Below are 27,464 nucleotides of genomic sequence, written 5' to 3' on the forward strand. Positions count from 1 at the left end.
TAAAAATCAACATGTCTGAGAATACATGTAGTTTATTTTACAATAGCATTTAGAAGAAGAGAGAAAGAATAAAAAAGGACATTTACAGAGAAGAAATATGATTTTTTTAAAAGTCCTGTCATTGTTCTTATAAATTTATTCAGTTTGATTTCATCTTGAATTTTCCTGAAAACGGTGTTAATTTTCTTTAAAAAAAAAAAAAAAAAAAAAAATTCAAGGGAAAAAATGCACAGACAAATGTATAAAAAAACTGGAGCTGTCTGGAAGCGTTCTTCGCCAGATTTATTGGTAGTAAAGTTCTAGATTCATGCCATCATGGATTTCATCTGAAATATCAGAGTCAAGGTTGCAAAAACTATGGAGGAGGAGAAAGAGAATAAATAACTATAATGTTTGTTTGTAGTAGGATGGCAAGCTGGAAAAGTCATTACCGCATCAGAAAAGATGCTAGGCAGCATTTGTTCTGACCTTAGGTTCTGAGTTCAAATGCCACCAAGGTTGATTTTGATTTTTCATCCTTTCAGGCTTGATAAAATAAGTACCAGTTTAGCAATGAGGTCAATGTAATTGACCTATGACCCTCCTCACAATTGCCGGGCTTGTACCAAAATTTAAAAAAACCAAAACTTCTTTCTGGTATAGGTACAAGGCCAGCATTGAGGGAAGGGTGTTAGGTGATACTAATGATCGTGGTACTTTACATTATTGACCCTGAGCGGATGAAAAATAAAGCCGACATTGGCAAGGTTTGAACACAGAATGTAAAGAGCCAAAATAAACTGATGGCACAAGGCTATCAATTTCAGGGGAGGGCGTAAATCACTTATATTGACCCTAGTGTTCAACTGGTACTTAATCCATCGACCTCTGAAAGGATGAAAGGCAAAGTTGACCAACCTCAGCGGAATTTGAACTCAGAACATAAAGACAGATGAAATACCACTAAGCATTTTCTCTGGCATGGTAACATTTCTACTCTAGGCACAAAGCTTGAGGTTTTTGGGAAGGGGGCCAGTCGATTAGATTGATCCCAGCAGTACACATCTGATACTTAGTTTATCGACCCCCAAAAGGATGAAAGGCAAAAATCGACCTCGGCAGAATTTGAACTCAGAATGTAAAGACAGCATGGTGATGCTTCTTATTTCTATAATGCCCACAGGGGGCCAAACAAGGACAGAGAAAGGGATTAAGTCGAATACATCACATCAACCACAGTGTGTAACTGGTACTTAATTTACCGACCCCAAAAGGATGAAAGGCAAAGTAACATAGAAACAACACATTAGTGTGGCCGTCGTTTTAATGCCCCTTCATTCAACAGTCTTCTTGGGATGTGGTTTGGTATGTTTGTGGGAGCCGCAGCAGCCATGTTCTATGTGTGAGCAGTACTTCAATATAGACGCAGGCATGTCTATGTGGTAAAGAGTCTACTTCCCAACCACAAGGTTCTGGGTTCAGTCCCACTGTGTGACACCTTGGGCAAGTGTCTTCTGCTTTAGCCATGGGCTGACCAAAGCCTTGTGAGAGGATTTAGCAGACGGAAACTGAAAGGAACCCATCATGTGTGTGTGTGTGTGTGTGTATATGTGAATGTGTGTATCAGTGTTTGTCCCTTGACAACCGGTGTTGGTGTGTTTACGTCCTGTAACTTAGCAGATCGGCAAAAGAGACTGATAGAATAAGTACCAGGCTTAAAAGGAAATGAGTACTGGGGGTTGATTCATTTGACTAAAAATTCTTCTAGGTGGTGCTCCAGCATGGCCACAGTCTAATGGCTGAAACAAGTAAAAGATAAAAGAATAGTTTTTTACTCGTGTTTTTGTAGAGGGTCAGCAATTAAAGATTAGGTAAATTGGAAAAAGTTGATTTTTTTTTGTTGACATTTTTGTGAAATCTCATCTCAGAAATTAAAATAGAAAATTAGTGAAATCTCAAGAGAACAGAATAAAGGATACAGTCATTTAAAGTGATGTGATCTTTAAATATGGTGTACCTGAAAGAAGATAAAAATAGAAAATGTTAGAAAAATAGCATTTTGGTTCTGTTTCAATAATAAAATACTTTTACTCTTCATCTTCTAGTTCAAAAGTGTCTCCTTTGGGGAAAATAATAAAGTAACTTACCATTTTTTCAAAACGATTCGCTCCCACCGAGTGCCTGTTTGAGCTGCGATCAATTTTTTTAGGTCACAAATGGTGTCGTCTTCACTGAAAGATTTAGTTAAAGAAAACAACTGCAAGAACAATAACAAGATGATATTTTTCCAAATGCAGTAATGCCGTTAGAACAGCAGTTTGTTGCTGTTTTCTATAACCCCAGCCAACCAAAGACATTGTTAATTTGGTCTTTTAAATATAATTATTACTATGTATGTATAAATATAAACAAACTAACATATGTTTTTATTAGAAGCATCCAAATGTGTATTGTATGATACAAACAAGCAGATGATATTTCTTTCAAATGCAGTAATGCTTTTAGAACAGCAGAAATAATGGATAAATACCTTTACAAGGCAGTTTGTTGACAACTTTTTCTTCCTTGTAAGGTTATTCATTCATTATTTCTGCTGTTCTAAAAGCATTACTGCATTTGAAAGAAATATCATCTGCTTGTTTGTATCTTACAATACACATTTGGACGCTTCTAATAAAAACACATGTTAGTTTGTTTATATTTATACATACATAGTAATAATTATATTTAAAAGACCAAATTAACAATGTCTTTGGTTGGCTGGGGTTATAGAAAACAGCAACAACAGTAGTAGTTATATCTAAAAGACTAAATTAAACGTTTCTTTGGTTGACCACGGTTAGAGTAAAAGATACTTGCCCCAGGTGCCATACAGTGGGACTGAACCCAAAACCATAGCAACAATTGCAGTAATTATATTCAAAAGACCAAATAAATGATGCTCTAGGTGTCACAAAGTAGGACTGAACCTGAAACCACATGGTTTGGAAGCAAACTTCTGAACTACAACATATATTGTCTAAGATGTTAAAATAATTTTCTTGCAGCACGTCAACATTTCTTAACTTGAATGAACTATGGTACAGGTCCTTAAGAACTGGCTCAGATGAGTGGGTCTGGTTTTACAATATAACCTGATGCAAGCATAGCTGTGTGGTTGTAATATTTGTTTTGCCACCTCAAGGGAATGAAAAGTGGAGGAGAATTACACAGACCAAAGGACTACTTCACATTCAAGACCATTTTGTATTTTTACAAGTCCACAATTTGTCCTCAGGTTCACCAGCAAATCTCTAATTAGAATGGTCCTTCTCTTGCCCCAATTCTGCAATCCTTATCACGATGGTGTGACATTGCCAGTCTTGGTCTTTATCTAATGTTATTGATCTTTGGACACTGGGCCTCACGGAAGAAATGACAAGGGACCAGGACATGTGGCGATTTGCTGTACTTGATAGACACGTCAAGCTAAACAGAATCCACTGTCTTCCACACATACTGGCTTGTCCTTTACAGGTGCCGGTGCCACTTAAGAAAGCACCTGTGCAGGTGCTGCATTAATGCACCCATACCAGTGGCATCTAAAAAGCACCCAGCACATTCTGGTAAGTGGTTGGCATTATGAAGGGCATTCAGCTGTAGAAACTCTGCCAGATCAGATTGGAGCCTAGTGCAGCCATCTGGTTCGCCAGTCCTCAGTTGGAGAAATGGTGCTAAGCAGTGTTTACATATAATCACAATATTTAGGTTAGCTGAAATATGTTTATCACATAAGAGAGATTATTTCTCAATGGTAACTGCAGTGTATTTGCCTTTAGCAGTTGAAATATGTGACATACATATTTCAACTAACCTAAATTGTGATATTAGCACATTGAATGTCCACGTTAGTGGTCAATGTCATATATAAAAATATATATATATATATATAGATAGATAGAATCAAGTGTCTTTGATGTTAAATTTGAAATCACGACACCAGGTTAATTGGCATTCCTTCTTGCATTTTTGCAGAGATGAAATGCAATCTTTATTCACTTGTTTTTTTTTTCCAACTATGCTTGTGAAAATCTAGTATTAATTTTTGCAGCTTTGGAGTATCTTGACTCCTATTTTTAGCAAAGCTAGTGCTTCATAGCACCCTTGTTATATATAATTTATATATATATATCGTTTAATCTCTGTCTTCTATGCTGGCATGGTTGGATGGCTTTACAGGAGTCGGTCAGGTAGAAGACTATACCAGGCTTGTGTGTTTTGGGAATGGTTTTTATGGCTGGATGCCCTTCCTAACACCAATCACCCCAGAGTGGGCTGTATACTTTTTATGTGGCACCAGCACAGGTGAGGTCAGTTTTGGCATGGTTTTTACAGCTGGATGCCCTTCCAAATGTTAACCACTTTACAGGTGTGGACTGGATGCTTTTTACGTGGCACCACTACTGGCAGGGTCACCAAGTAACTTTGCAAGACAAGGAATTTTGAAGGAGGGGATCTTGCATCAAATGATGTAAGGTAAGACTGTGACAAAGAGACAAAAACAGGCATCTTGCTATAGAGGAGGGATATTGGAGGAGGTGGTCATGTGTCAGATGATGAAAGGTTAGAGTGTAACAGAGAAACAACCATGGAAAAATGAATGTAAAATGACAATAGCATGTGTACCTCACTGGAAAAATGCTATGTTGAACACGAATACTCAGTATCATGTGGTTGGGAAGCAAACTTCTTACCACACACCCATGCCTGCACTTATATATAGATATATGCGCACACATATACACATTATGGGCTTCTTTCAGTTTCCATCTAGCAAATCCACTCACAAGGCTTTGGTCAGCCTGGAGCTATATAAGAGAAGACACTTTTGCAAGGTGACACACAGTTGGACTGAATCTGGAACCATGTGGTCAGAAAGGAAACTTCTTACCATATGGCCACACACTTTTGTTTTTTAGTTTTTGTTATCTGGCACACATACAATAAAGAGGAAGACTATTCATCTCTTTGGAAGCAGAAGGATACTTGCACTTCACTCTGACTTTCTTTCCCAGTCGGTCATTACAAGTTATCTCAAGCATTTTTGAAGCACAGCGGATTCTGAAGGAAGAAGAAAAATAAATTGCATCAAAACATGTGAGTGATTTCAGTCAAATAAAATTCAACGTGTATAACTAGAATTTTGTTCTTTTGTCACCACTATCGATCACTAACAACTAAATGATGTTCAATACATAAACTTCGTTTATCTTGCTTCTTTTTCTTTCTATCTTCTAAAACTAGAAGCCCGCCTTCCACCTCAAACTGTAATGTCATTTTTTCCTTTCAAGTATCAAACGTTATGTTTATACTCAGTTGAAAGCTTAACCTTATCAGAGATGGTGTGAGGTCTTATGGTCTAGTGGTTAGAGTGCTGCACTCATGACTGCAAGATTTTGGTTTCAATTCCTGAACCGATTTGTACGTTGTGTTGTTGTAGAAAACATTTCATCTCATGCTGCTGCGATCACTTTGACATCTGATGTGTGGCACACATCAGATTACCACACATCAGAAATGGTTAAGCCCTGGACTAAATGCTAAACTCCCTTTCCAACTCATTACATTCTGAGCTACTCCAATACTTTTAGACGGGCACAAGACCATAACTTTTAGTGGAAGGTTCAGTTAAATATACCGCCCCCAGTGAATAGCTGGTATTTATATGCTGTTGTCTGGCTGCTGGTCAGCCTGATCCAAGTGATCTATGATCCAAGCCCGCAGCCAACCTGTTTTACCTCCGCCTTAGCAAAAACGGAGATATTGTTTTCAGTCATGTTTATTTGTTTGTCCATGGACAAGATGGCGCAAGAACCACAGGACGGATTCGAATGAAACTTTCAGGGATGTTTGGCCTCGTGACTGGCACGAACCGATTAGATTTTGGGATCGATCCAGTACCGGACAAGGATTCTGGATTATTTTTCAGTTATTTTTACTTAAGTTTTGAGAGCGGTCGGGTTCATTTTAAGTATTTTCATTTGAGAACAGTCGAGCCTATTTCAGATATTCTCATTTTAAAAATCATCTCTAGCTAATTGTTGAGAGGACGTTGGTGTTGCCAACTAACAACTTGCATTCTGAGTTTCGTCATTTTTTTTTTACCACGGTTGTTAAATGTTGAAGGCTTTCTTTTTGATACTGTCCGTTGTTGAAATTGTTGTATATCACTGTTGAAAATTAGTGTTGAGCATCTCAAGCGTGATTGTTTTTTGCTGTTTTCTCCCCATTGTGGGGCTGAAAAGTTAGAAAATTAAGGACGTTGGTGTTGCCTTGGCGGAGGTTTGCGCTCTATGAGTGCTCGTTTTAATTATTTCTTTTTTGCTTCCGAGCACTGTCTTTGTAAGTCAGTTACCTAGTTACACATCTCACTATAATGTCTTCGTGGTTAGGCATTAAGAAAACGAAAATCATTTAACTGTAATTAAAAGATTGGAAATGAATTAATTGGATATTATCATCAAGAAGGCGAAAAACAAATTTGAAAAAATGAGCCTTCGCAAAAATACCGGTAATATCAATGATTTAAAAGGAGTCGTCGTTGTACATACCAAAGTCGAACACCACTGGTTATAATTATAAAATTTCTTAACTAAGTAAAATTAAAAGGGTTTTCAGTAGAAAATTTTCGACATTAATAAGAACACGTGAAAATAACGATCATATTCGTAAAACAAAAATAAAAGTTTTGGAATTATTATTGTTAATCTGACATTCAAAATTTTGACATGAGAACAAGATCTTTGCAAAAATCATTAGAAATTAGAATAAATTAAATTAATTAAGGTGACAAGGAAATAAGATCAAAAAATATTTACGGTTTATCCGAGATAAAAAATAATAAATAATAACCAATTCAGAGCTAGGACAGTTTCAGTTTCGTACTTTTTAGAATTGTTTCATTCTAAATACGAGACGAATGATATTGTGTTGAATTAGCTTATGTGATGTTGTTAGATTGTGATGAATTAACTTGTATTATATTGTGTTATAATAGATAGAAGTGTGTTGTGTTCGTTTAGTCGATGTGTTAGGCAACAAAAAAATTTTGTGATTTGAAAATAAGATTGTCACAGCGTAGAGACAATTTGGTGCCAAAAACAATTTGTTGAATAAAATAGCTAGAATGCTGGTATTGGATTTAATTAAAAAATATATATATATATATACAAATTTAAATCTGTCTACGCGCGCGCGCACACCTGAGTGTCCTATGCCGTCTTAAAGCATGAGCACACTGGGCGGTCTCCCAAGAGTCACATGGTTCTAGGGACCCCGTTCTTATCTATTTATGCTATAGTTTACTGCCAGTAGATGTACTGTAGGGCCCATTGCTTTGATTTGGTTGAAGGCCTATAATGCTTGCTAAGACGGCCCTTAGAGTGCGTACTAAAATGTTTTACAAGTTTTTATCCATTTACCCTAGATTAACCTTAATTAAGTGGAACTACGATCGAACAAAGGCGTTCCAACCGTGACCGTCCGTAATCTAATACCTTTATTTGAGATGGCAGGGCAAGGGCATAATATGATGGAGATTTGGCTGCTGTTTCTAGCAAGACGAACGACCACCAAAAAGCGCTTTCGCATTTTACATTAAAATACCAGTATTCCTTGTATTTAAGAGAAAGGGTGTATGCCGGTTTGACTTATTTTTATTGCTATTGTTTTGTGTCAAAGCATGCTTCTTATATATATATATATATATATATCAGGTTATGAAAGTTACAGAGAGGGTCATAGCCCAACTAATTAGGGAGCGAATCAATTTAGATGAGATGCAGTTTGGGTTCGTGCCAGGTAAAAGCACTACTGATGCCTTATTTCTAGTGAGACAGTTGCAGGAGAAATACCTAGCTAAGGATAAACCTCTGTACCTGGCTTTCATTGACATGGAGAAAGCCTTTGACAGGGTCCCCCGATCCCTTATCTGGTGGTCAATGAGGAAACTTGGGATAGAAGAATGCTTAGTGAGAGCTGTGCGAGCCATGTACAGAGATGCTGCCAGTAAGGTGAGGGTTGGAAATGAGTACAGCAATGAATTCCGGGTAGAGGTAGGGGTCCACCAAGGTTCCGTCCTCAGCCCCCTCTTATTTATCATAGTCCTCCAGGCAATCACAGAGGAGTTCAAGACAGGTTGCCCCTGGGAGCTCCTCTATGCTGATGACCTTGCCCTAATTGCGGAGTCACTATCAGAACTAGAGGAGAAGTTTCAGGTGTGGAAACAAGGTCTAGAATTGAAGGGCCTTAGAGTCAACCTAGCTAAAACCAAAATCCTAATAAGTAGGAAGGTAGATAAAACACAAACCCCTTCAGGTAGATGGCCCTGCTCAGTATGTAGAAAAGGAGTAGGTAGTAACTCTATAAGATGTACCCGGTGCAAGCTATGGACACATAAGAGGTGCAGCAACATCAAAGGCAGGTTAACTAGCAAGTTAGTTTTTGTTTGTGGCAGATGTTTAGGTGCAATAAAGACTGTAAACAAACAGGAAACAACTTCTATCTCATTCCAGGGTGAAAAACTAGAGGTAGTCGATAGCTTCCGCTATCTGGGCGACCAAGTTAGTAGTGGGGGTGGGAGCGCTGAAAGTGTAGCTGCTAGAATAAGAATAGCCTGGGCAAAGTTTAGAGAGCTCTTACCCCTGCTGGCGACAAAGGGACTCTCACTCAGAGTAAAAGGCAGACTGTATGACACATGCGTACGAACAGCCATGCTACATGGCAGTGAAACATGGGCTGTAACTGCTGAGGACATACGTAAGCTCGCAAGGAATGAAGCCAGTATGCTCCGTTGGATGTGTAATGTCAATGTGAATACCCGTCAGAGTGTCAGTATCTTGAGAGAAAAGCTGAACATTAGAAGCATCAGTTGTGGTGTGCAAGAGAGACGATTGCGCTGGTATGGACATGTGGTGAGAATGGATGAGGATAGCTGCGTGAAAAAGTGCCACACCCTAACAGTTGAGGGAACCCGTGGAAGAGGTAGGCCCAGGAAGACCTGGGCTGAGGTGGTGAGGCAAGACCTTCGTACATTGGGCCTCACCGAGACGATGACTACTGACCGAGACCTTTGGAAATGTGCTGTGCGTGAGAAGACCCGGCAAGCCAAGTAAGATCGTTGCCAGTGCCCCTGGACTGGTTCTTGTGCGGGTGGCACATGAGATGCACCATTTTGAGCGTGGCCGTTGCCAGTACCGCCTGACTGGCTCCCGTAGGATTTTCGAGCGAGATCGTTACCAGTGCCCCTAGACTGGCTTGTGCGGGTGGCACATAAAAGACACCATTTCGAGCGTGGCCGTTTTCGTGCGGGTGACACGTAAAAGCACCCAATACACTCTCTGAGTGGTTGGCGTTAGGAAGGGCATCCAGCTGTAGAAACTCTGCCAAATTAGACTGGAGCCTGGTGTTGCCATCCGGTTTCACCAGTCCTCAGTCAAATCGTCCAACCCATGCTAGCATGGAAAGCGGAAAGCGGACGTTAAACGATGATGATGATGATATAATGCTAATTTCAAGCATTATGAATGAGAGTTCAACACTGCATTGGTAGATAAATATTCTTTAATTGTGAGTTAACAAGACAACCAATGGTTTTATGTAAAGAGATCTTCACAATTGTTCAAGTGTACCACATGGAAATGTTGGTAATCACTCCGATAAGGAATGGCCACCACTCAAATGCATTAGTGTTGTTGACAGAGACACACGGCTTGAAATTAAGGATCTGTCAGGGTTATTGGAGAACAGAGATTCCTACCACACCATTGTGAAATGTATATCAGTCGCCAGAAGAATATATCATCATCATCATCATCATCGTCATCATCAATTAACATCCATATTCCAAGTTGGCATGGGTTAGACAGTTGCACAGGAAGTGGCAAACCAGAAGGTTCTACCAATCCCTGCTGTCTGCTTTAGCATAGTTTCTACAGGTGTATGCCCTTCTTAATGCCAACCACTTTACAGAATATGGTGGATGCTTTTTATGTGGTACCAGCATAGGTGCTTTTATACAGCACCAGCATCGGTAGGATCACCAAGTAAATTTGCAAAACAGAGCCTACCCCTTGGCTAGGAGAGGGGTGGTACTGAGAAAAGTGGCTATATACATAATATAGCTAATAGTGAGGGATTATCAATCCAGGTAAAATATCTCATAAGCTCTCTGTTGGGACACCAGGCTAACAATATTGTTTAGATTAGTGAAGAACTCTCCTTCTATTACGTGACCCCTTCCTCTATTCTTTCCTTCCTTCTCTTCACCTTATTGTAACCTGTCTTCCTCTTTATCTCTCTTCCACTTGCCTTTTTTTCTCTTTTTTTCTCCTCCTCCCATTCCTTCAGTGTTCTGCTCTGTTATAACCAAAAAATGGCTCTGACAAAAGTAGCATTAATTTTTTAGGTCGTTTCCTAATTTTCCTCAATTAATCAATAGATCAATTGAGTAAACCTATCAGCAAGGTACCTATAATGACTACTGGAAACAACTGCATTATCTTAAGGCTTTGAGATTTTGATGATGTGATAACTTATTTTCAGAATAACAATGTAGGGTAAGTATGAGAGGCCAGATGTAGCCAGTTCGAACACAAAACAAGTAGAATATCAGGGCCAAGATATGGCTGGTTTAAAATGCTAAAGGGTTAAAGTTAAGTTTTATTAGTGAAATGTAGTTGCTTTGAATTTGCTGCAGAAAGTGGTGGTGGTGGTGGTGGGGCCCTAGGAATGTGGTCTATGTGCCAAGGGGGCAGCAGCCTGAAAAACGTTTGGGAAGCACTGATCTAGATGTTAAAGTCCCTAGCTTTTAATATTAAACGTGTTTGACTCGACAATGGAAAAAACACGGAGCAGGGGAGATAAGCACAAAATTCAAATTCAAGATTGATTTATTTCAGAATAGAGTGGGAAGTGATTTTTATAATTTTCTAATACGATGACACATGTTTTAATCATATCAACTTTCAGCAGCAAACAATATTCTAACTTTTATTTCCTGGATGAGATGCAGGAATGAACGTGTATTTAAGAAGCTTGTGGTATCAGGTTCAGTCCAACTGCCCAACACATTGGGCAATGTCTTCCGTCATGGTCTTGGGCCAACCAAAGTGTTATACATGGTTTTGGTGGATGGAAACTGAAAGAAGCCCATCATATATATATCGTTTGTAGAAAATATAAATCCGAAAAAAAAAAAAGCAAACTCTAAGATGTAGAGCAGTATATATCAAAAATAGGGAAGGTTGGTTTATAAGATTACCTTTGGTTTTCTGTCATGGGCCAACAGGTTTTTGGGATCTGACGATACGCCATAAAGCTAAACCCTTTATGGATGGGGAAATTTAAGGCAATCCCATAAACCGGCCTTCCCCATTTTAATATATATATATATATGATTGACCATTGACTGAACACTATTCAATTTTTTTTCTCCTTGTCTCCGTATACTTTCTGTATATATATATATATATATATATATATATATATATATATATATATATATATATATATATATATATATATATATATATATATATATATATATATATATATATATATATATACAGAAAGTATACGGAGACTATTGCCTTAGGCTGAGCAAAAGCCTTGTGAGTGAATTTGGTAGACAGAAATTGAAACAAGCCCGTCAAATATATATATATATATATATATATATATATATATATATACATACATATATATATGTGGAGTACGTTTTTTTTTTATCTTAAGACCCCTGTATCTCAGTCTACATTTGCTCTACATAGACATATTATACCTTTTTGGAATTAGGATGATCCCAGGTTTGAAAATCTGCCCTTCATTTGGTCTTTGAGCATTCAGCATTGAGAACTGATTTAAAAGCATTTAGGTTACTAATTCTTAGCTGATTCACACCATCTTGGTGGGCATTTATCTAGGAGGTGATAAATGATATTTGTTTCATTAATTTTATGTCAAGACAAGAACTTTAGGACAAATTGGTCAACAGTTGGAATTCAACTTGGGACTGGAATAATTGAATGATTGCAATATAGAATTAATTCTCATCAGTCCTTAACCTCTGATCAAACACCACCGGGGCATATAGTCATTATAGTCATGCTATTTAGCTCTTTTTAGTTTTAGGGCCACAGGCCCAATTAGCCCTCTGCAGGAGCCAGCATAAAAGTTCACATGGAGTAGAGCTTTTAAGCTAATATCTATTAAAACTGAAACTTGAAATATTATACATGTATAGTGTTTAAGTAAATGTGAAAGAGAATACATAGTATTCTCTTCAAAAGAAACGTTAATTCATAGCAGAAACATTCCCCCACTACCACCACCATCACCACCATCTTTGCCTGCCTAAACAAAATTAGCTCACTTCTGAGTGAAAGCTGTGTGATGAGAGAGGAGTATGAGTCAGTTGTTTGCTTGAGATGAGTAAAAGTTTAAAGTAGAGTGTGAAGTGTCTCTCAAGGTGTGTCCTGTTACTTGTGAATGTGGGTGTAAGTGACAAGTGAATACAATTTACAACAAAGTTGTGATTAAATCTGCTTTGGGATTTCATCTCTCTCTCTCTCTCTCTCTCTCTCTCTCTATCTATCTATCTATCTATCTATTTATCTATCAATCTATTTGTCTGTCTGTCGGCTGGTCAGTCGATAGATAGATAGTCACAGGTGCGGAAGGGTGATAAGAAGTTTGCTTCCCAACTACGTTTCCAGATTCAGTCCCACTACATGGCATCTTGGGCAAGTGTCTTCTACTATAGCCTCAGGGCGGCCAAAGTCCTGTGAGTGGATTTGGCAGACAGAAACAGAAAGAAGCCCGTCCTATATATATATATATATATATATATATATATATATATATTTATTTATTTATTTATCTGTGTATATCTTTGTGTCTGTGTTTCTCCCTTTCCCCACCATCGCTTGATAACTAGCGTTGACGTGTTTATATCCCTGTAATTTAGCGGTTCGGCAAAATTGATCGATAGAATAAGTACTAAGCTTTTAAAAAATAAGTACTGGGGTCGATTCATACAATTAAAAATTCAAGGCGGTGCCCCAGCATGGTCGCAGTCTAATGACTAAAACAAGTATAAGATATATGAATGTGTGCGTGTGTGTGTGTGTGTGTATAAGTGCGTGTGCATAGGCACGTACGTACGGGCGTGCGTCATATTCTTTGGCCGCTCGCGGTGGGGAGCGCAGCATTTTTTTTTTCTGGAAAATTGAAGTGGAGTGCGGGATAGAAACGGTTGAGAAACACTAGTGTAGCGTATGAAAAGAAAAAGTAGTGTCGAGTGTCGAGTGAAAGTGGAGTTTAACACGTTGAGTGTAGTATCCAGCTTTCATAGTTGTTAGTCTGTCACAACCATGGCAACAGCTTCCCACAATGCTTTGCGAGCCAAAGCTTTAACATGGCGGTGAAATTTGTAAAGTGGAAACGTTGAGTTGTTGGAGAAATTATTGTCGACATTCGGCTTGTAGCAATGGACTCGTCACACTCTGCTGACTATCGCAGGGTTCTCCCTATAGCAGGTAATTTTTTAATGCTAACGTGTCTCTATGTTTGGTTTTTTGTCTCTAAATTGGTGTTCTACAGGTTGTTGAATGCCAACTTCTGATGGATTTGTTTTGATAATTCGTGGTCGGAGGCGAAGGAATGTTTTTTTAAATTATTCCTCACACGGATGTTGATGGATATTCTCATTTAAATGTCAAGGATGTAGTGTCTTTTCGGTCGATACAATCCAGTACTAGTAATATACTGATTTAATTCCCTTAACGATTCTAGTTAAACCTCTTTCTCTCGCCTCTGGTCCGAAAGACAAATGGTTTTGTGAAGCTAATAATGTCTTTAAATAAACCACAATTATGACAAAGACATTATCAGCTGATCGCTATTCTCTCTTTACTCTTTTACTCTATGATGAGCAATCTCCATATCAATGATTAAAAGTAATAATTAAAAACAAATCATTTGTTTTAACTTCAGGTGTTTATTGTCCAGTTTTCGTTTTAATTCTCAAAGAATTAAGAAATATCTCAGAAATAAACGTTAGATCTGTTTATTGGTCGAAACAATAACCCCATGTAGTGTTTCTTCTCATTTACATTTAAATTTCGTTGTCGGAATCTGTTTCGACTTCTGTAACTATTGTAATGATTAGTGGAGCCAATAGAATAAATACCAGTAATAATGTGGGTTCAATCAAATCCTGTCCTCGTCAGGATTTCGATTCCCACTTGTGCTTTGTTAGAGACGATTTTTACAAGTGTGTGTGCCTCCTGGATAACGTTAGTGAACTGATATTCAGCTGTGAGAGATATCTCAGACAAAATAAGATGACATGCCTTTGAGAATATCTACAATGATTTATCCTAAGGGTTTTATTAACCATAAAACAATCGACAGAAAGCTACGAAGCTGACTCAAAGGCCGAGAGTTTCGTGCATGCCTCTCAAGCATTTGAAGTCACGTCTGTAACTTTGTGCCGACAAATTCACAACTCTGGGTTTCGAACTCACAGTTGTGGACGTGGACTTGTGTAATTGTCGCAAACACGACAATAAACACTTTTCAAAATTGTTTACATCCATACATACATCAAACCTACAGACATTTGATTTCTTACAAAGGTTCAAAAACCAGACCTATTCGACACTGTAATAACTTTGCTTATTTCTGCTTTGTTTTGGTTAATAAATCCCTTTATTATTTCGGATAAATCATTGTAGATATTCCTAAATCTCTGTCATCTTACTATATCTCTAATCATTTATCATCAACAAAATACCAAGTCACTAATATTTCAGTATGGAATACAGTTAGAAGTAAAATTTGTTCAGCGCGCTTAATTTCTTTCCACATAAAAAAAATAAGTTATGGGAATTATAATTTCGTGTCTATAAGAAGGTATTGATGCGTCGCTAATTGTTTTGGGCGTGAATAAAAGAACGGTAAATTTAGAATGGGTGCTGCTTATAAAATGTGATAAGATTCAGATGTTTTTTTCGTTCTCCCTATTTAAAACGATGTTCACTGAAAAAAGCAAAGCCTTTTTTTTTTAATCTTTGGCAGAACTGGTTTGGATAAGAACTCTAAGAGTTTGTGCACATTAATTACAAGCAATAGACTCTTGATAGGTTTCAAGAACTGCAGTTCTATTTACTAACATTATATATCATCATCGTCCGTTTTGTGCTGGCTGAGTTGGACGGTTTGACAGGATCCGATAGGCCCTAAAGACTGCACCCTGCCTCAGTGTCTGCTGTAATATGGTTTCTAGGACTGGATACCCTTCGCAACGCTAATCACTTTACAGCACTTATTGGGTGCCGTTTTTTTTTTGTGTGTGGCACCAGCACTAGTGAGGTTGCTATGCAGCTTGCAAGACTACCAACCCCAGGGGGCTAAGCGAATTAAAGGCCTAATTATCTACCAGGGTAGTATACTCATCTTTGCAGCACCTCAGAATAAATTAAATCCAAAAAGTTAGTTGTTGGCAGAATCGTTAGCACGCCGGGCGAATTGTTTAGCGGCATTTCGTCTGTCTTTACGTCCTGAGTTCAAATTCCGCCGGAGTCGACTTTACCTTTCATCCTTTCGGGGTTGATGGAATAAGTACCAGTCGAGCACTGGGGTCGATGATTCGGCTTATCCCCTCCCTCAAAATTTCAGGTTTTGTGCCTATATTAGAAAGGATTATTGTTGTTGCTGTTATTATTATTAGTTCGTCCTTCGTTGTCGACAATGACCAAGGATATCACATAGGAGAAGACGACGGGGCATTGTGTGTCCAGCTGGGTTAATTAGTCTGATGTGTATTGGGAAGGCTCTACCAAAGGTCAGGCCCTGGTGGTCTGTTGGGGTTGAAGGTGAGGAGTTGGCTCTGGTCTTGCATAGTTCGTTTATTTTGTGCCCCTGCAATTCTGTTGTTTGGTGCAGCTTTGTCAGGTAGGGCTGTCTTGTGCTTGTGTTTCTCGGGTGTCAGGGTTGATCTCAAAGCTTTTCAGTGAGGCTTTGAAGAGCTTTTTCTGTCCATGTTGTGTGTGCTTGCCTTCCGCCAGGAAATTTAGTTATTGTTAGACTGAAAGGAGCCAGTGTACCAATTAACCCAAATAAACATACAAATTGGGAATCCTTCATAGATTTTCTCAGACTGAACTTTTTCATTCGATGCAAGAGCCATATCAGTCTGATACGGTGTTCTTTACAAATGTATTATTATCATGTCGTATAGATCAGGGGTTTTCAAACTTTTTGACTTGCGAACCCCTTTATATTTCAGGCTTTACCTTAGGGACCCCCTTATAAACGCTTATGAAATTTATACATAAATATTTGCTTAAAATAACATATATTTTTACATTTATTTATTCAACAGTATTTAACAAATAGGTTTATTGTCAATTAAAAGATTTCGATTAAAAAACATATAAAATCAAATTGCCCATAAAAAGTATTCACTGTCTACGGACCCCCTGTCTTGTCCTTGCGGACCACAGTTTGAAAACCCCTGGTATAGATAATGGTGAATTAATTTTATACTGGCCCTGAGATTGTTACAGAGATTAGAAATCATTTTAACACATGTACCGTTTGTTTGTATAATGAGCAGCAAAGACCAACTCTTTTACAATGACAATTTTACGCAAACATTCATCTCTGAACTAACTCTAGAACATGCTCTTATCTTCAGTACAAAACACGTTATTTATAGAAAGGATAAAATATTTGTAAAAAACACACACACACACACACACACACACACACAACATTTGGGCAGTGCAGGTGGGAAATCAGGCAAAATATTTAAGGTTATGTAAATAAATGAAGACAAGGAGAAAAGATATTGTATTACTTTACATAGGTTGTTTACTGACCGTATAATATTTTGGCAAAGATTCTACTTTAGAAATAGACAAAAATAATCAAAAAGAGTTTGGAAAAATGTGTTATGAATGGGCCATTCTAGTTTGTTGGGATGTTTATTTTTGAACTTCACGATGCAAAAGTTCTTTCTGCAAGCTGTGACACACATACACACACACATAGGTGTTTGGTAAACAATGGCAAAAGCAAAGGCTTATGTTTAAAACCATAATCTTAGGAAAGAGGCCAAATTATTTGACAAATCCTGTGGCATTTGTGTTCAAATCAGATTTAAATGCACCTCTTGTACTGATAAGTATTCCCACTTCACAGCTGTGAGAATGAATACAGTATGGGCTGTAAATGTGTTGATCATAGCTGACTCAGACGCCACTTATATTTAACCCTTTAGCATTCGGGTTATTCTGTCAAATGTGATGCTTGTTTATTTACATTGTTTTGAATTAATCATGTATTGTCTTGTAGCCTCAAGATTTCGATGATGTGGTTGCCAATTTTTCGAATGCCATTGTAAGACAGGTGTGAGAAACCAGATTTGGTCAATTTCAACATAAATTAAATAGAATATTTGGGCCAAGATGGCCAGTTTAAATGCTCAAGGGTTCAGCCATTTTATGTTTCAGTAGGAGCTCATAAAATATGGGGAAATGTCTATTTTCCAAGCTTCTCTACATGGAGTGTTCTAATGGCAGTTGCATCAGACTTTGAACCAGAATTCATTCAATTAAAAGGTTGCTGAAATCAAGTTGGTTGCATCATCATCATCATCGTCTTCTTCTTTTAGTGTCCATTGTCCATGCTGGCATGGGTTGGATGTCAGGTCGCTCTTCAGTGCTACTGGTAACATGTAATCCAGTACAACCTGTTGCATGGTCGGGTCGTCGGCGACTAAACTGGCAACCCCACCAGGCTTGCTTGGTGAGGAGGGTGTTGTTGGACACCCTGCAGGACGAAAAATAAGACTTGTCAAAGGGCGGATGAACTCCTGAACAGTCAACGACCATCTAACAAAATGTCTCTAAATACGTATATATATGGGTGTATGTATATGTATGAATGTCTGTAAATATGTATATATGAATAATTCTAATTTTATATATATATATTATTTTTTATATTATTTATATATATATATATATATATATATATATATATATATATATATGTATGTATGTATGTTTGTGTGTCTGTGTTTGTCACCCCAACATCGCTTGACAACCGATGCTGGTGCTCTAAAGATTGTCAATATAACGCGGCAGTCCTGGTTAGGATGAATGCATTTGTTTAGTTGTATTCATCCGAATCAGGACTGCCATGTTATATTGGCAAATAGTTTCTTCAATGTTTCCATGAAAGAAAATTTTTAAATGGAATGTTGATAATGTTGTCAAAATGCCATGGAATGTGTTGGAAAAAAAAAAAGTTTGAATTGTTCTTATAATAATCTAGGCACTCATTGCTCTTTCTCTCAACTATCTCTGCTGCTCCCTGTTGCCCCTACCTTCTTGTTTCATCAAGGAGTGGATTTTGCATTGCCTTTTATTGATAAGCTTGCTACACAGTTCACTTTGTGAAACTTCACAGGAAATGGCTGCTAAAGTACTTTAAGTTCTTCTTAACAACCATAGATTTTTTCCCCCTTTCCCCCCTTTGTTTTATAGGCATAAGGCCTGAAATTTTGGAGTAGGGGGTAAGTAGATTATATCAACCCCATTGCTTCACTGGTACTTAATTTATTGACCCTGAAAGGATGAAAGGTAAAGTCGACCTTGGCCTCAGCGGAATTTGAACTCAGAACATAAAGATGGATGAAATGTTGCTAAGCATTTTGCCCGGCGTGCTACCAATACTGCCAGCTTACCACCTCAATAATAATGATGATAATAATAATAATAATAATAATAATAATAATAATCCTTTCTGCTAAAGGCAGAAGGCCTGAAATTTTGAGGGAGGGGACTAGTCGATTTCATCGACCTCAGTGCATAACTGGTACTTATTTTATTGACCCCGAAAGGATGAAAGCACAGTCGACCTCGGTGGAATTTGAACTCAGAACATGCATTTTGCCCAGCATGCTAACGATTCTGCCAGCTTGCTTTTTTAATAATAATAATAATAATAATAATAATAGTAATAATAATCCTTTCTACAAAAAGGCACAAGGCCTGACATTTTGGGAGGTAGGAGCGGGGCTAGTTGATTACATTGACCCAGTGCTCAGCTGGTACTTATTTCATTGAGCCCCAATAGGATGAAAGACAGCCAACTGTGGCAGGATTTGAATAATATTAATAATAACAATAGCACTCAGAGAGTGCAAACCTCCACCAAGGCAACACCAACATCCTCTCAACAATTAGCCAGAGATGATTTTTAAAATGAGAATATCTGAAATAAACTCAACTGCTCTCACAAATGAGATTACTTACAATGAACCCAACTGCTCTCAAAAATTAAGTAAAATAACTGGAAAAATAAACCAGAATCCTTGTCCGGTACTGGATCAATCCCAAAATCTAATCAGTTCATGCCAGTCAGGAGGCCAAACATCCCAGAAAGTTTCATCTGAATCCATCCAGCAGTTCTTGAGATGTCTTGTCCACAGACAAACAAACAAACACGACTGAAAATAAGGCAGAGGTAATAATAATAATAATAATAATAATGTTCTAAACTTGTGAGAAGCTTTGGAATTTGTGTGATTCCTTTCTCATGTGAATAGAAATGAAATAGCTTCTTTCAGGAATTCAAACTGTTTACAAACTTATTTATCACAAATGTTTTTCTCCTTGATCAGCACACCCACTCACCATCACCATCTTCAAGTCATATTATATGGGCTATCCTATCAGTCAATCCCATTATTAAATGTTTACATTTAAAAAAAAAAAAAAACCAACCTCAGATATTATTATTTAATTAATTTGTTATTACTATGCAGATAAATCCAAATGAATAATTATAAACTATAACATTAGGAAAATTCATTGCAATTTATTTCTTTTCTCACGCATAGCTTCAATCTCTTTCTCTTCCTCCCTCCCTCTCTCTCTCTCTCTCTTCCTCCCCCTCTCTCTCTTCCTCCCTCCCTCTCTCTCTCTCTCTCTCCCTCTGTCTCTTCCTCCCCCTCTCTCTTCCTCTCTCTCTCTCTTCCTCCCTTCCTCTCTCTCTTCCTCCCTCTCTCTCTCTCTTCCTCCCTTCCTCCCTCTCTCTCTCTTCCTCCCTTCCTCTCTCTCTTCCTCCCTTCCTCTCTCTCTTCCTCCCTCTCTCTCTCTCTCTCTTCCTCCCTTCCTCCCTTCCTCCCTCTCTCTCTCTTCCTCCCTTCCTCTCTCTCTTCCTCCCTCTCTCTCTTCCTCCCCCTCTCTCTCTTCCCTCTCGCTTCCTCTCTCTCTTCCTCCCTCTCTCTCTCTTCCTCCCTTCCTCTCTCTCTTCCTCCCTCCCTCTCTTCCTCCCCCTCTCTCTCTTCCCTCTCGCTTCCTCTCTCTCTTCCCTCTCGCTTCCTCTCTCTCTTCCCTCTCGCTTCCTCTCTCTCTCTCTTCCTCCCTCCCTCTCTTCCTCCCCCTCTCTCTCTTCCCTCTCGCTTTCCCTCTCGCTTCCTCTCTCTCTCTCTTCCTCCCCCTCTCCCTCTTCCTCCCTCCCTCTCTCTCTTCCCCCCTCTCTCTTCCTCTCTCTCTCTTCCTCCCTCCCTCTCTCTTCCTCCCTCTCTCTCATGAGTTAACAATCACTTTTTACTGAAGACCCCTGAGTTGTGAGTGACACTTTGAGCAATGAACTTGAAATATAATTAACCTATGCAATAATTCTTTTGTTGTACAAGCTGTATGCAGCCATTTATGTTAATTATACAGCTGTCTGTCTGTCCACCCGTCCATCAATCCATTCGCCCATCTATCTATCTATCTGTCAAGCTGTCTATTCAACTATCTGTCTGTCTATCCATCCATTTGTCTACCGTCCATCCATCCATCCATCCATCCTTCTGTCTGTTCACCCATTTATCTCTCCATCCATCTATTTGTCCACCATTCATCTATCTATCTACTTTTTTTCTTTTTTTTCTCGATCCCTTTTGATCGAACTCTCCCCCTTTTTTCCTTCCTATGATCCCTTTTGATCAACACCCCCTACTCCCCTTTTTTCCCCTTCTTCCTCCCAAAAAAGAAAAGCTCTACATTGTATTTGTCCCATCTTTGTTGAGCTTTGTGTGGCTAATAAAAGAAATGTATCTACCTATCTACCTACCTAATACCCACCCATCCATCCAATCAATCAATCAATCAACCAGGGAGGAAGAGAGAGAGATAGTGTGTGTGAGTGATGCTGGTATAGTTGTGTGGTTATGAAGTTTGCTTCCCAACCATGCAGTGGCCATGCTGGAGCACCGCTGTCAGTCGAACAAATCAACCCAGCACATGTGCCGGTAAAGAGACGCTCACGCTCGAATGGTGATTTTCACGTGTCACCAGCACGGGAACCAATCCGTGGCCCTGGCAACGATCACACTCGGATGTGCTTTTAACGTTCCACTGGCATGGGTGCCAATCAGGCAGTTCTGTCACCGGCCACGTCAGTGATTTTGTCTGCTGGCAAAATCATCTGGTAAAACGCTTAGCGACATTTTGTCCATTGTTGTTCTGTGTTCAAATTCTGCCAAGGTTGACATTACTTTTCATCCTTTCAGGGTTTATGAAATAAATACCCCTCCCCCAAACTTACTGGCCTTGCATCAAAAATTGAAGCAATTATTATTATTATTATTTTAATTATCATTATTTAGGTTGTAGGCTGGTAGTCATGAACATGTTGGGCAAAATGCTTTGTGGTATTTTGTTTGCCTTTACATTCTCGGTTCAAATTTCTCCGAGGTCGACTTCCCTTTTCACCCTTTCAGGGTTGATAAAATAAGTACCAGTTGAGCTCTGGGGTTGATGCAATCGACTTACCTTCTCCCCTAAATTGCTGGCCTTGTGTCAAAAATGTGAAACCGATGTTGTGATAGACAGCTGTTGACTATGTCAACAAAACTTGACCTGTTTTACAGCACTGTAAAATTCCATCAGCATATCTATTCTCTCTCCCCACCTTCTCTGCCTGTCCCCTTTCTCTCCCCTCCACCCTCTCTGTCTGTCTGTCTGCCTATCTCTCCCTCTCTCTCTCTCTCTCTCACCTTCCTTTATTCATTATATTGTTTCCTTGGTATTTCTCACTCACTAACTACCCCCCCTTCCTCTTTCCCAGTTTGGTTCTCTATCAAAAGACTGATGAATTATTCATCAATTATATTTCATTTGTTTGTAAGTAAACTCGTTAACTAACGAGAAGGAAAGGGTTACCTGATACTCACCTTAATTCATTCTAGTCTTTGTTTTGCACTGATTATCCTCCTGTGTGGAGGAGGAGAGTAAACATGTTTATACCTGTGTTGATAGCTTTCATATTTATGTTGTTTTATTATTATTTTAATTACAATTACAAAGAGACAAAGAAGAAGAAGAAAAAAAGCGAAGGGAATTAAGCAGTAGATAGGGGAGATGGAGAGGACGATGGTCCATGCATCCCCAGAACAAATGGTGTGCTCAACCGCGTCCTGTGGTCATGATCACAATGGTGTTACTGCAGAGAATGGACAATGATACTTGCTGTAGTAGCCACTCCACCTTGTGGGGCTCATTTCTCAGACGGGCCCTTGTTATCCTGGTTTTGCAGAAGAAATTGGTCGTTGGGGTCCAAGAAGACTTCAGGTCTCAACGGCGACCAGCATAAACTGATAGCGGTGTAAATTGGCATAACCGATAAATAAATATGGGGTCAGGTCTCTGTATTTATTTACTTTCCTCTCTTCTGCATATATGGGTGGGCAATACCTGGGTTTGTCACCAATACAGCAAAGTAGGAGTATGTGCCACTGCACGTCACGTCCCAGAAGAGGGATCTGTTTTCCTCGAATGGGAAGAGGGTTATTCTGTCAGGAGCTTACTGTCCCTGCAGTTAAAACAGGAAACCAGCCACATCAAGGTCCCTTCTAATTATGTCATTCAAAATTGCGTGTCAGGGGAATTGTCCCCCCCCCCCACTATTATTCCTCTCTGATGGGTTTGCTAATATCAATTATAATAGGTGTCTGTTACTAATTACTCTGGAGGACAAACGTCTCTCTCGCTCTCTCTCTCTCTCTCTCTGCAAAAATACTAAATACAAACAAAAAGAAGTTAATTATTAATTTTATTTTTGTACTTGTGAATACCTGTGCGTTTTCTATAGGTGATAAATATCCATAGCTGTAGTTAATTTACTTTCAGCATAATGCATTGAAAGGATTTCATTGAATACAATGTATGTTCTTTGGTATCATTTATAGTATATAGGTAGAGGCAAAGCTGTGTGATTAAGGAAAACGCTTTTGGGTTCAATCCCCACTGTGCGGTACCTTTGACAGGTGTCTTCTACTGTGGCCCTGGGTCAACCAATGCTCTGTAAATGAATTTGGTAAATAGAAATATGTATATATGTACATACATGTGTATATGTGTGTGTGTGTGTGTATACATAATCTTTAAAAAATAATAATAGTATTTTATAAGCTTTAAGCTTATAAGCGATCACCGTGTATATATATATATATATATATATATATATGTATATGTATATATATATATATATATGTATATATATATATATATGTATATATATATATATATGTATATATATATATATATGTATATATATATATATGTATATATATATATATATGTATATATATATGTATATATATATATATATATGTATATATATATATATATATGTATATATATATATATATATATATATATATATATATATATATATATATATATATGTATATATATATATATATATATATATATATATATATATAATCATAAATATATAGGGATTGACAGTAACCTGCTTCTCCGGCAAAATTGTTAATTATTAATTTTATTACTAATTGACGATTCCCTGCCCTGCATATCTATATATATATATATATATATATATATGTGTATATATATGTATATATATATATATATATATATATATATATATATATATATATATATATATATATATATATGTGTAAATGTTTGTGTGTCTGTGTTTGACATTTGACTCCAGCATGACCACAGCCAAATGACTGAAACAAGTAAAAGAATAAAAGAATTTATATATATATATATATATATATATATACACACACTCTTTTACTTGTTTCAGTCATTTGACTGCGGCCATGCTGGAGCACCGACTTTAGTCGAGCAAATCGACCCCCAGGACTTATTCTTTGTAAGCCTGGTACTTATTCTATCAGTCTCTATTGCCGAACCGCTAAGTTACAGGGACGTAAACACACCAGCATCGGTTGTCAAGCGATGTTGGGGGGAACAAACACAGAGACACACACGCACATATATACATATACAACGGGCTTCTTTCAGTTTCCGTCTACCAAATCCACTCACAAGGCTTTGGTCGGCCCAAGGGTATAGTAGTAGAAGACACCTGCCCAAGGTGCCATGCAGTGGAACTGAACCCGGAACCATATATATATTTGAGGAAGGGATTAGAACAATACCAAATGTAGAGGTCCAAGTTTGATATGCAGGGGTCCATTTTTGCTTTTCTTGAATGCTGATAGAAAGAAAAACATCAGTATTAAATAATAATAAAAAAAGAAAAACACTTGTCTTTAAATCTATGAGAGTTGAGAAAACATCTCTTTTCTCCTGTGTTACGTTTGTCTGTTTGTCTCGTTTGGTATTGTCCCTTGCAAGCACTGACATGTTTGGTCTCTGTTCTTCGTCTCCCTGGCACCTGTTACTTACCTCCAACTCCAAGCATTCATTCATTCATTTGATTCTAAAGTCTGTGTTTTTTTGTTTTTTTTTTCATTTTTCGATAACATTTTTCTAGGTTGGATTAATAGTAATAAAAATTCTGGTTGTGAGCATGATGATGATGGTGGTGATGATGATGATGTGCGCACACATGTAAGTATTCGGCTTATATTTAATTAGATTGTGTAACAGTGGGTAGTATTGAAGCTACACACAACCACATGTATGTGTATTGTATATGAATTTGTGTGTGTGTATGTATGTATGTATGTACACATACACACGCATACAATATATATAATGTACATACTTAATTATCCAAAATTATGCCAAACCAGACTGGAGTCTGGTGCAGCCCCCACCCCAGCTTACCAGCTCTGGTCAAACTATCCAGCCCATGCCAACATGGACAACAGACATTGAATGATGATGATGATGATGATGATGATTACACACACATGACAAGCTTCTTATCAAATTCTGTCTTTGAAATTCACTCAGATGTCTTTGGTTGGCCGGAGCTATAGTAGAAGGCACTTGCCCATAGTGCCATGCAGTGGGACTGAACCAAAGACCACATCGTTGGAAAGTAAGTGTCTTAACCATACAACCATGTCTGCACCTGTTGTACTTTGTTTTGAAATAATATTATGATTTTTATATATTTCTTTTTTCTAATGTTGTTTTTCTTTCTGCCTGATAGGTATTAAGAGTTCCCAATGCAGCTCCCAAAGAATCCAGGAAAATTAAGCGGAAAGTTGTTCCTTGTGGTAAGTAGCAATTCATAATTGTTGTTGTTGTTCTTGTTACTGTGAGGACCCTCAGTCAGCTTCACATGAGACATAATGTGCAGACAAGCCATCAAGGGAGCTTCTACATCGTTGCTTGATCTGCTAGAAATAGCAACCAAATCTCCCCTCAGATCACATCCTACTCTCTTGAAAAATAGAGAACACACGGGATAATGTAATTAGGTTGGGGAAGAACTGTGCCCAAGAAAGATGAGTTGGATTCCATATTCGACCAACGACTAAACTCGGAAACTGGGATTCACCCTGTTACTTGAATGATTCAGCAGTGTTAACTTAGACTGTTTGGTCATGTCGTTTGATCTTCCTAGTTGGATCCTGCTTATTGTATGCTCTTCTCTGAGGATCTGGCTAGGGTGTTGGCTCATGCTGGTCGGTTACATGCCTCTTTGTCACAGCAGATAAGAAAGTATCTTGCTGAGATGGAGATTGACTGGGAGACTTCTTGGAGGCAATAGCACATGCCTCCATAGTGGAGGTACCAGCACATGGCTCTATACCCGACCTGAATTATTTACATTTCATTTCCCCCTCCTCACTTAATTTTGATTTTTTTTCTATGTATTTCTCTCTTTTTTTTTTCTCCTTCTCTTCTATCTCAGCAAATGGTAAAAATTACGGTACTAACCATGCTTATGCTGTGAATCTTCCCAAAAGAACTTTAGATGTGAATCCTAAAAAAGTTTGCCATTCAAATGAAGACACATTCGAAGATCAATGGAGGGCTAATTCCAAAGTGGTGGGCATGTCCGAAGCAGGCCGAAGAATGTTTGTCCCCACTGATGTGCGTGTTTTGAACGAGAGCTATGTCACTACAGCCATCGCTACGCCAAGGCCCGATATGTTGGACTCTGCCATTCCAGCTAGCCGCACTTCACACGTAAAAGCTGCCTTGCCACTTGCTGGTAATTCAACAGTTGCTACCTCGTGGAAAAATTTTCATCAGGGAAACGCATTTAGCCACAATCTCGAACGGGAATCTGAGAATTTCGATTGTCACTCTCTTATTACTAACGGTGACCTTGACAAAGGGAGTGAGACACAGGAGACCAAGATCAGGTTAAACAAAGCTTTAACAAGATCCAGTAAGTCAAACCCCCACTTTTTTTTGTGTTTTTTTTTTGTTTTTTGTTGTCATCTGTTGTTTTATTTGTCTGAATGGCAATGGGATGAAGTGTCAGAATGTTGTCCAACAGTTTATAATTTTCACAGAAACTTGGGAACAAACTAGCTTTTACGATGATGCTTTTCATTTACAACCATTACATAATGGCTAGACAAAGGTACACACAAACACATACATAAACACATGCACACATACACACACATTTGGTTATGTAGGGACACATGCTTTTATCCAGACTATCTGCTCCATCCTCTCTGGACTTTTTCCACTTTCCAACGAAGAGCCATGCTCAAAACATTAGTTTGATTTGAGGGAGACTTGACTGCTATTTCTAGCATTTCTTTTTATACAAGAGGAGAAATACTCTTTTACTTGTTTCAGTCATTTGACTGCGGCCATGCTGGAGCACTGCCTTTAGTCGAGCAAATCGACCCCAGGACTTATTCTTTGTAAGCCTAGTACTTATTCTATAAGTCTCTTTTGCCGAACCGCTAAGTTACGGGGACGTAAACACACCAGCATCGGCTGTGAAACGATGTTGAGGGGACAAACACAGACACACAAACACACATATATATATACGTATATACGACGGGCTTCTTTCAGTTTCCGTCTACCAAATCCACTCACAAGGTTTTGGTCGACCGAAGGGCTTAGTAGAAGCCACTTGCCCAAGGTGCCGCGCAGTGGGGACTGAACCCGGAACCATGTGGCTATGAAGCTAACTTCTTGCCACACAGCCACGCCTGCACCTATTGTGTA

General features: G+C 38.4%; 2 protein-coding genes across 6 annotated transcripts in view; one reads left to right on the forward strand and one right to left on the reverse strand.

The window, feature by feature from the left end:
* On the reverse strand, window positions 1-6,975 carry LOC106873856 (ubiquitin-like protein 5). 2 transcript variants are annotated; one of them, XM_089340013.1, is made up of 5 exons: window positions 6,837-6,975; window positions 5,005-5,079; window positions 2,127-2,210; window positions 1,959-1,996; window positions 1-326 (listed from the first exon to the last, which is right to left on the reverse strand). In XM_089340013.1, the coding sequence occupies exons 2-5, from the start codon at window positions 5,058-5,060 to the stop codon at window positions 283-285; spliced, it is 222 nt and encodes a 73-aa protein (XP_089196139.1). In that variant the 5' UTR covers window positions 5,061-5,079; window positions 6,837-6,975; the 3' UTR covers window positions 1-282. The 2 variants fall into 2 exon arrangements, with proteins under 2 accessions (XP_089196139.1, XP_089196140.1); XM_089340014.1 differs by lacking the exon at window positions 6,837-6,975 and adding an exon at window positions 6,570-6,836.
* Window positions 6,976-13,365: 6,390 nt separating this feature from the next.
* Window positions 13,366-27,464, forward strand: part of LOC106873855 (uncharacterized) — a 78,719-nt gene continuing 64,620 nt past the window's right edge. The window contains exons 1-4 of one of the 4 annotated variants that reach the window (XM_089340009.1): window positions 13,366-13,553; window positions 24,844-24,920; window positions 25,471-25,537; window positions 26,179-26,661. In XM_089340009.1, coding sequence (XP_089196135.1) covers window positions 13,505-13,553; window positions 24,844-24,920; window positions 25,471-25,537; window positions 26,179-26,661 — 676 coding nt within the window. In that variant the 5' untranslated portion in view covers window positions 13,366-13,504. The remainder of the gene's footprint in view (window positions 13,554-24,843; window positions 24,921-25,470; window positions 25,538-26,178; window positions 26,662-27,464) is intronic. The other 3 variants (XM_089340011.1, XM_089340010.1, XM_089340012.1) reach the window with 3 other exon arrangements.

Source organism: Octopus bimaculoides, chromosome 23 (genome assembly GCF_046866305.1).
Source record: "Octopus bimaculoides isolate indiv1 chromosome 23, ASM4686630v1, whole genome shotgun sequence".
Lineage (NCBI taxonomy): Eukaryota > Metazoa > Mollusca > Cephalopoda > Octopoda > Octopodidae > Octopus > Octopus bimaculoides.

Bases quoted from the DNA above. Each gene is read 5' to 3' on its own strand.
- LOC106873856 (XM_089340013.1), bottom strand. From the start codon at position 5,060: ATGCTTGAGATAACTTGTAATGACCGACTGGGAAAGAAAGTCAGAGTG. The intron at 2,211-5,004 runs GTATCCTTCTGC...TAAATCTTTCAG, and splicing joins AAAGTCAGAGTGAAGTGCAA to TGAAGACGACACCATTTGTG. The intron at 327-1,958 runs GTATCCTTTATT...CTGATATTTCAG, and splicing joins TCACATCACTTTAAATGACT to ATGAAATCCATGATGGCATG.